We start from the raw sequence: 15,752 nt of genomic DNA, 5'->3' as shown, positions 1-15,752 counted from the left end.
AATTCCTGGGCTCAAGTGGTTCTCCTGCCTCAGCCTCCCAAAGTACTGAGATTACAGGCATAAACCACAGCACTGGGCCAGTATTTTTATATTTCAGTGTTCATATGTTCATTGCTCACAGTACAAATATAATTAATTTTTATACTGGCTTTGTGTTTTATTTAGCCTTACTAAATTTACTTATTCTAATAGTTTTTTTGTAGTATTCTTAGGATTTTTTTTTTTGCATACCTGATTATGTTGCCTGTAAATACAGTTTTACTTCTTCTTTCCAATATGTTATATGTTTTGAACTTGCTAGAAGCTCTAAAAGATGTTAAATACAAGTGATAAGAGTGACCATCCTTGCCTTGTTCCCACTCTTATTGGTGAAAGAAGAAATACTTTCTCACTTGTGATGTCAGCTGAAGGTTTTTCATAGGTGCCCTTGACAATTCCTGATTTCCTGAGGGTTTTTTTTTTAAAATCATGGATAGATGTTGAATTACGTTAATAGAAGCCACGTCTCAGATACAGTCTTCGGGAAGATAGCACACCTCATGAATAGTCTTACTGACTATACATATCACCACATTTATACCCATTGTTCACCACCACTACCCAGCTTTTCCTCCTAGTGTCGATAACAGAATTTCCATCTGGAGCTTGGGAATTCTTTTTATTCTTCTGTGGAGCAGCATATACTGCTCCTTCAAAAGACATGGAAATTCTCTGCGAGATTCACATGTATCATTATTTTAGAACTGGAATTTCTTCATCGTCTCTTTCCTTACCATTCTTTTAACACTGGTTTTGGTTCTTCTTCATCTCCTTGCCTTTTTCATTTCTTTCTTTAGGTTATTTCTTCCCCATCTGTGAAACCTTCTCTGCCAATAGTGCCAAGTTATAAAAATATGTATGTTCAGTCTTTTCACCTTCTTCTGTAACAAGGATAGGTGGTTGTTTGTGTTTGTGGCTGGAGTAAGAAGTAACTGCTCCAAGTAGGAAGATAACTCTTATCCATACTCTCTAGATCATGGCAAGTCTTTCTCCTTCTGATTCTCCTGGGATCCTAATTAAGCCGTCTTTGGGGATTCCCTGTGCATACTCCTTTTCTACTATGGCAAACTGCCTGTTGGGCAAGCTACTACTCCTACTGCTTATCTCTGCTAACCTTCAAGGTCAACCTGCTCTTGCAAATTAGGACTAATTAAGATGTATCAAGCCCAACATTTTCAACAATCAAAAGACCCTAGGCAGCGTTCCAAAAGCCCCATGTAGAGGAAGGTCAGGAAGTTCCAAATCCAAATTATTCAATGCATTTTGGAACTCTTCTTTGGAATTGACTTCAGAGACTATGGTACCTTTAAAAAAAAAATCCTCAAAGCCTCTAGGCCAAAATCATTTTGTATCACCTCTATTAATATACAGAATGGGCACCGGTGCTGTGTGGAGCATTGGTTTTGGTTAAAAATTGAGATATGGTTAAAGTTCATGAGATGGCACCTTATGTAGCCTTAAATTCCAAAAGCAGTTTCAAAAGAATAATTCAAAGAATACTTTGAACAGTGGCCACATTGCTGGAATTTGTGTACACCATCAAAAGGGACTACTTTGAAGCATAACTCAGCTATATATGATCTGACAGGCTTTTAAACAAATGCCTCATTACATCATAGTTGCACCTCATGGGGTATTTTGTGCACTAGTAATAAAACTTTCTCCTTTTAAAAGATAATTTTAATAAAGACTAAGTGGATACAAAGAAATGTTTCAGTAGACAAACAAGGATTGTACTGTTTCAGTGACTCACAGACTTGGATTTCAGGGGAAAAAGTATATTTGTTGATCATCTTTAAAGTGAAGTCTAGGGTTCTTCTTTGTGACCATCAGATTTTATCACATGGGTGAAATTCTGAAAAGATTTTTTATCCAACTGTGCAAGCAGGAGGCATAATGTCCTCATTTTAATATGATCATCTATGACAGAATGAGAAAGACAGATATCTATCTGTCTGTTAGTGGATAAGAGGGCTGGTCAGATTGCCTGGATTTCAATTCCACCTTTGACAGTTATTAGCAGACAAATTGTTTAACTTTCCTGTTCCTTGTATTTGTCAGTTGTCATATGATGATAGTAATACCTAGTTGCCTTTTAAGGTTTTGGTGGGGATTAAATGACTTAATCTGTGATTAGAACAATGTCTGACTGGTAGTAGATGATCAGTAAATGAAAGCAATGACCATTAGCATAAGCAGATACTCTGTTTTGCTTTAATTGTATCACCTCTGTTATTGTCTTTATTACTATTTAACCTTTTAAATACATATTCATTATCTTTATTGTTATCTAAACATTTGTTCATCATCTCCCCAACTCAGTTTTTAGCTCCTTGAAGACCTATCTCAGTTTTTTTTTTTTGGTTGCGGGGAGGGGGAAATCTCCATTATAGTCCAGTGTAATTGCCCACTATATAGTTACTGATTGTGAACTCTTTGGAAACAAGATTAAATAGTTCTATATGCTGAGTAAGGAGTATCTCAGAATGATTGGCTTGTTGTCATTTCATTATTTCTTCTAAAAAACCATATTACTATTTGAGTACTGGTTAATTTAATAGGTGTTCACTGAATGCTTATAGATAGATTGACAAATGAAATTGTTCTGAATGTAACCATATGTCGACATGACCATTTTGTAGACTGTTAATTTCTGTAGCCAACCTCCTGCCTATTATGGGTTGAATTGTGTCCCCTAAAAAGATATACTGAAGCATTAGCCCCTGTTACCTCAGACTGTGGCCTTGTTTGGAAATAGTGTTATTGCAGATGTAGTTAGTTAAGATAAGGTCATGCAGCACTGGAGTAGGGTGGGCCCCTCATCCAACATGACTAGTGTCCTTAGAAGAGAGCACCATGTGAAAACACAGACACACAGGGAGAAAGCCATGTGCCAACAGGCAGAGATTGGAGTGGTGAAGCTGCAAGTCAAGGAATGCCAAGGATTGCAGCCACCACCAGAAGCTAGGGAGAGGCAAGGAAGCATCCTCCACTAGAGACTCCAGATGGCGCTTGGCCTAGCCAACACCTTGATCTTGGACTTCAGGACTCCAGAACTGTGAGAGAATTTATTTCTGTTCTTTAGGCCATCCAGTTTGTGGGACTTCTTTACAGTAGCCCCGGGACACCAATACACGGCCCATCTGCTTGAATTAGAGTGTTGACAAGCTTGGGATTTCATTTCAAATGGTGGATTTGCCTATGTTTTCATCCATTATCCACTTTCTCCAGATACTTTGATTTAAATATACATATTTATATATTTAAATATATAATTTATAATTTATATATTTAAATATATATTTCCTGTACCTGATCTGGCAGCAAATATATATATATATGAAAATCTGGCACAAAAATACAGTTTTTACATGCATGCTGGGAATGGGAGACATTTCCAAGGATGCTTATAACAGCACTGTTTATAATAGTGAAACCTGGAAACAGCTCAAATGGTCACTGGGAGGAGAATGGAAAAACCAAGTGCAAAGCAGTGGACTGCTATGCAGCTGTGAAAATGAGTGGAACACAACTATATGCGTCAACATTTATGACTCTCTCAATAACACTATGTGAGAAAAGCAAGTGGCAGAAGAATGTATAATGATTCCATTTCCATAAAACTTCAGAAACATGGAAAATCACATTATTCAGAGATGTATACATATGTGGAAAATTTTAAAGATATGCAAGGGAATTATAAACATAAAAATCAGCCCTAGGGAGGTAGGTTGGAGTACCTTTAATGGCTGATGACTCACTTCTCCAAAGTCATGAAAGTTTATGAGGGTGATGCTATATTTGTTTCTTCACTGAATACTGAGTACCCAAACTGTGCTTTGTGCTGGTGCGAGAATGGAAAACATGGCCCCTGACCTTAGGAAGTTCTAGAAATATAAGAGACGGGGCACAAAATGTCAAGGCATAAGTACAGGGTGAGAAATGAAATACAGTTGTCCCTTAGTATTTGTGGGAAACTGGTTCCAGGATCCCTGAGGATACCAAAATCCTTGGATGCACAAGTCCTTGATATAAAATGGCATAGTATTTGCATATAACCTTGCATATCCTCCTGTGTACTTTCAGTCCTCTATGGATTACTTATAATAACTAATACAATGGAAATGCTATGTAAATACAAATAAAAATTAGTATTTGTATTTTTTTCTATTTGTATTATTTGTATTTGTGTTATTTTTTTGTTGTACTGTTATTTTTGTGTTTCTTCCCAAATATTTTTGATCCGCAATTGGTTGAATCACTAGATGTGGAACTCCTGGATGTGGAGGACTGACTATATTAGGAATATGTATGGTGTACAGAGAAGTAGAGAGAGAGTGCGAGGGGGGGTGTGTGTGGGGCAGGGGAGAGGTCAGGAAAAGCTTCCCATGGTTTGAAGCAGGTAAATGCCAACAAAGCAGATGCCAACAAAGCCCCTGCTTCTGCCTTCAAGTGAGAGTACCTAGAGGAACTGTTTCAAATGGCAGGTTATCTCCAGCCTTTTCTCCTCTCTTCAGTTTTTTAGATACTATGCACATCCGCTCTAGAGTTCCTTTTTTTCCCCTCCTCCTCCACTGCTGATTCTGGTTGGAAGAATCTTCATTAGTAATGCCTAATGACTCGGCTTTTCTTTGGGGTCCTTTAGCCCAGACCCGAGAAGGTTCTTGGAAAGTAAGGAGATGTTTTGATCTGGCACCTTTGTTACTATCATAGTTATAACTATTTTTTTTTTTTACATGTTTCTATTCTTCAGCAATTACCGTTTTAACTTTTGCTAAATAAGTTACTGTTTACTTATAAATTTAAAATGTACTGTTGTGAATAGTTCTCACAGGGGAAAATAGTTCAATAAAATACAGTTTTTTTCATTGAGCAGATCAGCTGGGTTCATGAGTTTTGGAATTGGCAGATGCACGGGAACTTGATCTTGTTCCTATTTTAAAACTTTGTTTACTGGCAGGTATTTGACTGTTGAAAAATCCATTGGTGAGTTTAGTGATCTGTTTAAATGTGTGCAGTATTGCTAGGTAGCCTTTGTACATTAAAAACAAATAACCTGATAGTAACTGACTTTTCTCACAGTTTACTTACCATATCACTTTCAATTTAAGAAGAATTTCTAAAGTTACCCTGTTCCACGGCCACAGCTCATGCCACTAAAGCCAATCAGCTGTCTTGAAGATGTGCCATTTGTCGTGAGGGGACCAAGAAATAGGGTGAAGAGATCAGCCCACATCCATCACTAGCCACTGGAAAAAATGATTCAAAATGCATTCTCCACTGGGTCTGAATTATATTATTTTTAGTCAAAGGTCTTTGTAGCATTTAAAGAAATAGGGGTAGATATATCATTATGTTTAAAATAAATTGTAAATATCAAAATTATACAAAGAGTGAGATTTTAAATGAAATACTATATAGCATCTTATAATTTTCAAAGAGGAATCATCAAACTAAATACCCTGTAGCCCTAAGATTTGAAGTGATCAAGACAAATCGAGAAGCTCTAATGCATCTGTTACATGTGTCTATGTGGACAGTAGGCCGCTTACTTGGGGGACCCTTTTTTGGAGTAAACATAGTTAGATTTCTAGCCTATTTTTAGATACCTGAGCCTGAATAGAAAGTATTGAGATGAGATCTGTATGTTAAGGATTTCACAGAAAGTTTCCCTGAGCTAGGAGTCAAGTGTTTTCTTTTTTTAATGGAAGGAGGCATATTTGAGGCATATTTGCCGTAAGACTGATTGGAGTCTTGGCAAGATTAGATTGATCATCTTAGAAAACCTGTGTGCAGAATGGTTAGGCAATCAAGGATATGGTATATTTTGTGGACAACCAGCCTAGCATATTAGCACCAGTTTGGGTACTGACTTAAGAGTTCATTGGGCTGGGTGTGGTGGCTCATGCCCGTAATCCTAGCACTTCGGGAGGAGGCCGATGTGGGCGGATCACTTGAGGTCAGGAGTTCGAGACCAGCCTGGTCAACTTGGTGAAGTCCCGTCGCTACTAAAAATACAAAAATTAGCTGGGCATGGTGGCGCACACCTGTAATCCCAGCTTCTCGGGAGACTGAGGCAGGAGAATCACTCAAACCCAGGAGGCAGAGGTTACAGTGAGCTGAGGTGGTACCACTGCACTCCAGCCTGGGCGATAGAGTGAGACTCTGTCTCAAAAAAAAAAAAAAAAAAAAAAGCATAAAGCATCTCTGGTAGGAGGAAGGGAACTGGTATTTGAGCATCTTTGTTGTGTCATCTACTGTGTTATAATTTTACCTGTTCCTCATGACAGCACTGTGAGGGCTGGTATTATGCCCATTTTATAGACTGGGAACTGCAGTAATTAAGTGACAGAATTGGGATCTGAAACACAAATTGGTCTGAATACAGAATCCCTTCCTTTTTTTCAAAAATGTATCACACTGTTTTGTAGGTGCGCATAGTGGCATTTTGACAAGCTCTCAATGGTGGGGTTAATAGCTTGTTTTGTAGTTTAAGAGAATATGATTATTATGTACTTTGGCTAAAGACAGTTCACATGGGAATGATTTTAATAGTTTAATGCAGGGCGTGACAGCCTGTTTTTGTACATAAAAATTTATTGGAATATAGCCCATCGTTTATTTCCATATTGCTGCTTCAGTGCTACAACACAGTACTGAGTAGTTGCAACAGAAATGTCTGGATATCTGGCCCTTTACACGAAAAGTTTGTCAATCCCTTGTTCAAAGGAAAATGCATAAAAATGAACCAAACTTCTGCTTTTGCAGATCATAGTTTATTTTCATGTGAGTTGAGTACCTCTTCCCCCCAAGTAAGCAAATATATGTGTTAAATTGATGGTATACCTGGTCTCAAAATGGCTGGAATATAAACATTTATCTTTGTTCATAGTGATTAGGTTGAGGACGTCTCAAGGTATGTTTCATTTTTTTGCCTCCTAGGTGGCCTACAATCCGAGCTACTTTAATGCAAAAAATCAGAATAAGTTTATAGTAAATCCTGTGTTTACTAGCACTCCAGGTACAGAACTCTGTGAATGGTTCTCATTGGGGGTGACACTCCCCCTAGAGGCCAAATTGGAAATGGGGGGATGTTTTGGTTTTGGTGTAATTCGTTAAAAAATACATTATTTTATTATAAATCACTGTCCTTTTATTTCTCCTTTATATTGGAGTTAGTACAATATATTGATTTTTTATCATGTTTAGATTGATGATATCCATAGTTTTCATTTCAGCCTAGCAAAGGGGACTTTACAGAAATTTGTTTTATAAAAAGGGAGTTTCGAGTCTGATAGTATTGAGCACCACTACCAAAGAGATTTGGCATCTTTTTCAAAACAGACTTCTAAGTAAGGACAACTACCTTAGAAAGACCTGGAATTCTGAACGGAGAGGCTGCTTGTTCTCTGACAAATTTTAGAAGTCAAGTTTTAAGTCTCAGTATGTTTCCATAAGCAGCATCTTTCCAGAGAAAGAGCATGATTGAACTTAAAGTAAATGCCAACACAGAGTCATAAAGCACATTAAGGCTCATCAAAAGACAAAGGCTGCATACCTTTGTCACTGTTTTGTTTGTATACAGAAAAGTTCAGAAAAACCACTCAGGGCCATTGATCTCAAATCAGGTGACGGTGGGAAATAGAGCTCCCTGTGGTGTTTACATTTTGCTTGCAAAGGCTCTATGAGGCAGAGGTCAAAATTATTTTCTAGTTCTGCTACTTTTAGGTTTTTAACATAAGGGTTAAAATGGCATGCATTTTTAAATGTTTTTATGTGTGCTTCAGATTTGTGTATTGTTGTTTTTCATATTCAACAGAAAAGGGAAAACGGTTCCTTAGTCTGGAAAAAGGATGCAGTGAAAGAGGTTTTGTATCCGCTTCCACAGATTCAACTGACCAATCCCAGCCCCCTGTACTGGGACAACAGTACCTTAATTTGAAATGTCTGCTTCATGGAAAAGTCTATAAGGGAAGATAGCATTGCTCAAATATTTTCAGTGCAAATCGTTTCAAAGGGGTATAAGTTAACCCTGCAGTTAACTGTATAAGGGTATATACACTTAAATCTGCTGCCCAGAACCACCCTGCCTGAACCATCCTGATTAGTCAAGGCCTTGTCATGCCATTTCAAACATGAGTTTGTGTGAACCTCTGGCTTAAGCGAAATATCACGCTGCTAACAACTGTTACGTTCCTTGGCCAATCCTTAATTGCCCAGTTCATTCACTCATTTAACAAATACCTGTGAAGTATCTTTTGGGTGCCAGGCACTGTTACAGGTGCTGTAAATAAATAAAACAGATAAAATTCTTGGAACTTAGAGGCCCCAAAGGTTGGTTGGCTGGGTGAGTTGCCTTCTCTTAACTATGTTTCTTAGTCTCAAGCTCTTCTACTGAGATTGGGACCAGTCACGTGCAACCTGATTTCCTTCCAGAGACCACTTACAAGCGCTTTTCTGTAGGTGGAAGGGACTCTGCAGTGCAAGGAGACCTAGGCTAGAGTTGGCCCTGCTAGTGCTAGTAAGTCACTCCAGGACCTTGTCACACACCCTCTAGGCCCCCCTCATCTGCTCTGTAATAGGAGAGGGTTGGGCTTAAATAATCTCAAAGGTTATTTTGGGGGATAAAAAATGATAGAAGTCTACTTCTGGTTAGAGTGCCGTAGTTAACGTATATGTATGAAATCAACTTTTAATTTTTGCTTTAAAGCCAAGGTAGCCAAAAATCAACATTTTTTTGTTTGTTTTTTTAAATAAAAAGGATAAAAACTTGATTCTTAGGGCTTTGGGATGAAATACTCTGTAACCAAAAGGGTAGCTGATTTTTGTAGACTTCACTATAGCTTCTAATTATCATCCAACTGCCTTTACGCTAACATAGTCATTTTATACACGAATATATGGATGAACTTTCTTTGCTTGGTAAGTTAGAGACAGCCCAGGCTTGTGCACACCTGTCTAGTACATTTGCCAAAGTGCTACACTGCTTCCCATTTTCCTGTTAGAGCCATTATTGTCATGTACTTTTTTTTTTTAAGCAAAAAGCACTTTATAACTGAGTGGCTGCTAGCCGTGCACTATCCCTATAGTAGTTAACTTTTCTCCTAGTATTTCCAAGGTCAGGACTAATTTATAGAATTGGCTAAGACATTGGCATTCAATAGTTATCCTTTTGTGCTCATAAAAGTTAAAAATTTTAAAAATGCTTGTAATTTGTTAACAGATATACTGTGTGGTTCCAAGCCCTTCATGAATGTGTTAATTCATTTGTTTCACCCAATAATGTTGATGTAAAATGGGGGTAATAGCAACCAAAGCCCAGAGAAGTTAAATAACCCACTCAAGGTCAAATGGTGAGCTGCAGAGTTGGAATTTGAATGCAGTCAGCTGCAACATTTGTGCACACCAGCATGATGCTGTTCCAGCTTCAGTAAACTTCAGGGATCAATCAAAACTATTCAACAAAGAGAGGCTCACTGATGAGATTTTAAAGTAAGCCTCATTGTGGAACTGGCACATGTTATCTGGACCCTTGGATTTCTCGGATGTGAACTTGATCCAGCTATCAACAGTAGTAGTAGTGTCTGGTGTTACTCTAAAAATTAGAGCTTTAGATACAAAGACTGCAGATTGTTCGGTTTCATTTATATGAAATGCCCAAAGTAGGCAAAGTATAGCAAATTCATGGTTGCTGGAGGATTGGAAGTGGTGGGTGACTGCTAATGGATATGAGGTTTCTCTTTGGGATAATAAAAATGTTCTAAAACTGATTGTGGTGATGGGTGGCACAACTTTGGATATACTAAAAACCTTTAAATTGTACATTTGAAAAGGGTGAACTGTATGGTATGTGAGTTGTAGTGAAACAGTTAAATGAAGGGAAAGTGAGGGCTTTCTTCCTTTATATCCATTTTAAATTGAAATTTTTTTCATGAAAATCAGAAACAGCAGGAAGACTCATCGTTCTTTTATGGCCCATGAATAAACAGGGTGGTGACGATGATTGAGTTGACTGTACAACCAGGATTTTAGATTTTTTCTACTGACTTGATAGTAAGAATTTAACTTTTTGTTTTAAAATGTTGACTTATATTAGTGAAGCATTTTAAAGTATCTATACTAAAAGGTAATTTTATATCAGTTACTGAAGAAAGTCTGCCCCTAATATATCGTCTTGTTTAGTGAGTAGAAAAATTTCATAGCAGATACATCTGACTTGCTCCATAGTTCATCTCATCCATTCTGCTGTCTCTGAGAATAATGGGTTATTTTGCTTGGACATGAACTTAAGGTTAGAAGGGTTTTTCAAAGCATATTGTACTATTTTGTCTGAATTTAATTCATTTTCGTGTTATTCATTATATCTTTTTTAAAAGTTACTTTTAATTTTGCATTGTGCTACCTGTAGGTAGTTTCAGCTCTTTTGAGCATCTCTTTCTATAAAGATGCATTTTGCTGTAATTGTTCATTTTCAAGCCTCAGTGGTAGTTGCCTAGTTCCAGTGTTCTGGGATTTGGTGAACTAGTATACATGTTTGCCCCATCATGACATTTCACAGTATTGTATATTTACCATGTAATCATTCATTCGCCAGATAGTTGTGAGTTCCAGTGTGCACCAGGATACAGCCACGAACCAGACAGACACAAGCCTTGGCTTTGTAGTGTTGAACTCTCATGGGGGAATCCTGACAGTCCCAGCCTTGTAAGATGGCCTGTATCTGGTCATCTCTCCACCTCTTCATCCTGGTGGCTGTCTTTGTCTGTGACTTCGTCACCTCTCTTGACTATTTCTTAAGGACAGTGGCCAGTACTGTGAAGCTATTAAATCCCACTAGGTTTTGTGCCAAGTTGTGTTAACCCATTTATGCCTAGTGTTCCACTATTGGAATGCTAAGCTTGTGGGAGTTATTTACATCCTACTCCTCAAGGTCATCACCAAGGTCTGATTTTTCACAAAAATAATTTGCAACCTCCAGCATAAATGGGTTAATGTTCTCCATTGCTGGATATTGTTAGTGTGTCTGGTTGCTCTTAATACAGCTTGGCAAAAAGATCTTTATAAATATCCACAGTCACCTTGTTGAATTGGATGTGGTTTACCTCCCACTGACTTCATGTGTGTCTATCTGTGTCCTAAACTTTGATAAAGTAACCAAAGCATTACTTAGTTTTCTGTTGTTGCTGTAATCTTCATAAGTCTAAATAAATCCTTGCATTAAAATGGTATTTGTGTGTGTTCTGAATATAATGCTTCCATTTATGCCCGAATTGTGATGAATATGCATTATTTAAATGAAGTATATACTTTCCCTAGAAAATACTGATTAAATCACATCTTACTAATTTGATTTCAATCAAATCCATGCCACTCTAAACTGCCATCATTTGGAGAAAACAAAATTCTTAAAAGAGAAAATAGTGCGAGTTAAATTGTCCATTCTTTTTTCATTCTGCTTGGCTGCCTCTAAATTATCTTTAAAAATTAAGGAGTATGGAAATTTGAGGCCTGTTGCACAATTAATAAACATTAAGTTTTTTTAGATGGCAATTAAAGCACTAGGAATAAAAATTCCTGGAATGTGTGTGGCATCTTCTGCTGAGCTCCCTTGTGCATTTAGCTTCTCTTGTCTGTTCTCCCCAGTCCCCTGCACCTTTATTGGAGCTCTCACATACTGCCTGTGCTGTGGTTCGTTGTTTGTATGTCTCATTACCACTGGGGCCTAGTATGGAAGTGGAACCTGTAAAGTAGTACCGTTTGCTCTCAGTTGCCATATTTAAATCTCAGATGTCACATATGTTTGAAATTGCATACAAATTCAGTTGATATTGAATGTTGTCTTTCTTGGTAGAGTTTCCAGGATGGCTTCTGCATCAACTTCTAAATATAATTCACACTCCTTGGAGAATGAGTCTATTAAGAGGGTAAGTTGAATTTTTCTATCTCTTTCCCTGCATTTTCATATTTGAATATTAGGTCATTTTGGGCTGGCCTATTGAATGAAGCCCTTTTTTTTTTTTTTTTTTTTTTTTTTTTTTTTTTTTTTGAGACAGAGTCTCGCTCTGTAGCCCAGGTTGGAGTGCAGTGGTGCGATCTCGGCTCACTTCAGCCTCTGCCTCCCAGATTCAAGTGATTCTCCTGCCTCAGCCTCCCGAGTAGCTGGGATTACAGGCGTGTGCTACCACGCCCGGCTAATTTTTGTATTTTTTAGTAGAGACGGGATTTCACCATGTTGGCCAGGCTGGTCTTGAACTCTTGACCTCAGGTGATCCACCTGCCTCAGCCTCCCAAAGTGCTGGGATTTACAGGCGTGAGCCACCGCTCCCGGCCCAGAAAAGCTTTTAGATTGGATGCCTTATATGTGTTAAATGAGTTTTACATTTGTAAATCCTTTCACATAACTTCATTTTTGAAAACCTCTGTCTCGTGAAATTACTGCTAGACCTTATGTTTAAGGTACTAGGCAATCCTCCAACCGGAAAGGTTGCTGAAGGACATACTGGAGGGCTAAGGCCTGCTGAGCAGGCTGCTATACCTTCCTAAACATTGGCATTGTTTTCTAGTTATGATAAAATTGTTGCATAACCAAAACAAATACAACTTTGACAGAAAATGGTTCAAGGTATCCAGGGGGAGATTGTGGAATTAGAGGGAGATTTTGGAATATGCATTAAAAGGAAGGGATTAATTTAAAATAAGCTTTATTCATGGCCCTTTTTTTTTTTTTTTTTTTTTTTTGAGACGGAGTCTTGCTCTGTCACCCAGGCTGGAGTGCAGTGACCGGATCTCAGCTCACTGCAAGCTCCGCCTCCCAGGTTCACGCCATTCTCCTGCCTCAGCCTCCGGAGTAGCTGGGACTACAGGCGCCCGCCACCTTGCCCGGCTAGTTTTTTGTATTTTTTTAGTAGAGACGGAGTTTCACCGTGTTAGCCAGGATGGTCTCGATCTCCTGACCTCGTGATCCGCCCGTCTTGGCCTCCCAAAGTGCTGGGATTACAGGCTTGAGCCACCATGCCCGGCCTATTCATGGCCCTTTAAGACCCTAAGATTATCCACCAGAAAGGCTAATTTATACTCCCACCAGGTGGATAGGGATGCCTAAGCAATCAGAAGGGAGCAAAAGGTGGTGTTTTCATTTGTATTGCTTGATTACTAATGAGGTTAACCTTTTTTTAAAAAGTGTGTTTATGGTCGGGTAAGGTGGCTCACGCTTGTAATCCTGGCACTTTAGGAGGCTAAGGTGGGAGGATCACTTAGCTCAGGAGTTCGAGACTGGCCTGGGCAACATAGTGAAACCCTGTCTCTACCAGAAATACAAAAAATTAGCTGGGTGTGGTGGCGTGCGCTCATAGTTCCAGCTACTCAGGAGGCTGAGGTGGGAGATTGTTTGAGCCTGGGAGGCAGAGGTTGCAGTGAGCCGAGATCTCACCACTGCACACCAGCCTGGGCGACAGAGTGAGATCCTGTCTCAAAATAAATAAATAAATAGAAGTGTGTTTGTTATTAGTTTGTATTTCTTTTGTGAAGTGATTGTTCATGTCCTCTATTTGGCTTTTGGGGGTTTTGAGTGGAATTCTTATTGATTATGTGTTCCATGTGTGTCTGTGTGTGTGTACATAAATTTTTTTCGAGACAGAGTCTAACTCTGTCCCTCAGGCTGGAGCGCAGTGGTGCAGTCCTGGCTCACTGCAACCTCTACCTCCTGGGTTCAAGTGATTCTCGTGCCTCAGCCTCCCGAGTAGCTGGGATTACAGGTGTGCACCATCGCACCCAGCTAATTTTTGTAGTTTTAGTAGAGTTGGGGTTTCACCTTGTTAGCCAGGCTAGTCTTGAACTCCTGGCCTCAAGCTGTCCACCTGCCTTAGCCTCTCAAAGTGCTGGGATTACAGGCGTGGACCACCACACCTGGCTTGTTCCTTCTATTTTGATAATCAGCTCTATACTATGTTACAAGTCTTCTTCCTGGTTTATTGTTGGCTTTTTAATTGTATTTATGGTATCTTGTTTTGATTTTGAAATACTGAAGTTTAAAGTTTTTATGTAATCACATATGTCAGTCTTTATATTTTCTGTTTTGGGTGCCTACAAGGGCCATCCTCATCTCCAAGATTATATGTTTTTATTGTATTTAAGTATTTTTATGGTACAAGAATCAGATCTAAACACAGGAGTAATTTCAAGAATGTAACTATAAATCCTTGTGTAATGCTGCTCTGATATAATGTATATCCTGTGTTAATCCCATGTTATCCTGTTTTAATCAGACATTCGCTTCCCTTATTTTGTGGTTGACCCAGAACTGTGGTATTTAAAAGGTATACTGAGTATTGCGTTTGCTCGTTATACCTGTTTTTAGTTAGTGAGAGGTAGTGTTAAAGGATGATAATTTCTTTCCTCTCTTACAATTTATATAAGGTGTATGGTTTTGCTTCTCATTGAGGAAGGCATTCCTGGCTGAGAACAGTTTGTCTTGCCCAACTGGTTAAAATGCTTAGCTTACAAGTAGTAGAAAATTTTTTTAATTGGCTGGGAATTTTCATTCTGCCTCTGAATGAAAAAACATAAAAAATTTAGCATAACACTCCTCTTTGACAGCTTATATCTCACCTAAATATACAATTCACATTTCTCTTGTTTCATAATAATTCTCTCCATTTGCATAGCCTCTGATAATTCACAGAAGTGTGCACAGTGGCTCACACCTGTAATTCCAGCACTGTGGAAGGCCAAGGCAGGCAGATCACTTGAGGCCAGGAGTTCAAGACCAGCCTGGCCAACATGGTGAAACCCCATCTCTACTCAAAATGCAAAAATTAGCTGGGCGTGGTGGCGCACACCTGTAGTCCCAGCTACTCAGGAGACCGAGGCATGAGAATCATTTGAACCTGGGAGCTGGGAGGCAGACGTTGCAGTAAGCCAAGATTGCACCACTGTTGCCTGGCAACAGAGCAAGACTGTCTCAAAAAATAAAAGTGTGCTTATATATATATATATTTTTTCACTTAATACTCACAAAACTGCTCTGACGGAAGCATGAGTAACTTATGAAATGATTGCAGTGTGATTTTGGACAACAAATAGAAAAAAAAAATGAAATATTGCTGAGAAAAAACCTTTTGCCCAAACAGATGTTACTGATGTGCCTCAAATGTCATCAGACTAGCACCTGCAACACATCTTTGTATTCATCCACTAGGGCGGCTGAATAACCTGAAAGACAGTGGGTATCAATGGCAAATTAGACTCTGAGAACTCACCTGCAGGTTGTAATGGTTAATAATACTGTGCCCGCCCAGCAGAGCTGTGGAAGTGATTGAATGAGGCACATGCTTGGGAATACCTCTAAAGCCAGGAAGCCTAGAGAAATAGTAAAGTGACGTGAAGAATTTGTACAAATGGTTCCTAAGACTTTTGCCAGCTCAAAAGTTCTCTGACAGACCACTCTTTCCTCTTATCTAAGATAAAGATCTTAGTAAATGTGAGGAAGTAAAAAGTGAGGAAGGATCTTAGTGAAATAGGAAACTCAATAGGTAATCACAATGATTTTCGGGCCTTGTAATAGGATTCTGACTCATGGCTGTACTGTTATTCAGTTAAGCCTCTATGGAATTGAAGTTTTCCTTCCTAGTCTTCCCAAAAGATGGCTGAATATGAAAAAAAGAAAGCTGCCACAGAGTATGTGTATCTATAGAATACACTTAATATTTACTTTT

The 15,752-nt window shown here is 38.7% G+C and overlaps 1 protein-coding gene across 2 annotated transcripts in view; it reads left to right on the top strand.

The window, feature by feature from the left end:
• The window catches only part of MTM1 (myotubularin 1), a 103,249-nt gene that overhangs the window by 11,091 nt on the left and 76,406 nt on the right, over positions 1-15,752 (top strand). For both annotated transcript variants that reach the window (XM_037989278.1, XM_037989277.1), the window contains exon 2: positions 11,891-11,963. In XM_037989278.1, coding sequence (XP_037845206.1) covers positions 11,901-11,963 — 63 coding nt within the window. In that variant the 5' untranslated portion in view covers positions 11,891-11,900. The remainder of the gene's footprint in view (positions 1-11,890; positions 11,964-15,752) is intronic.

Source organism: Chlorocebus sabaeus, chromosome X (assembly GCF_047675955.1).
Source record: "Chlorocebus sabaeus isolate Y175 chromosome X, mChlSab1.0.hap1, whole genome shotgun sequence".
NCBI lineage: Eukaryota > Metazoa > Chordata > Mammalia > Primates > Cercopithecidae > Chlorocebus > Chlorocebus sabaeus.
This window is presented reverse-complemented; position numbering and strand designations above follow the sequence as displayed.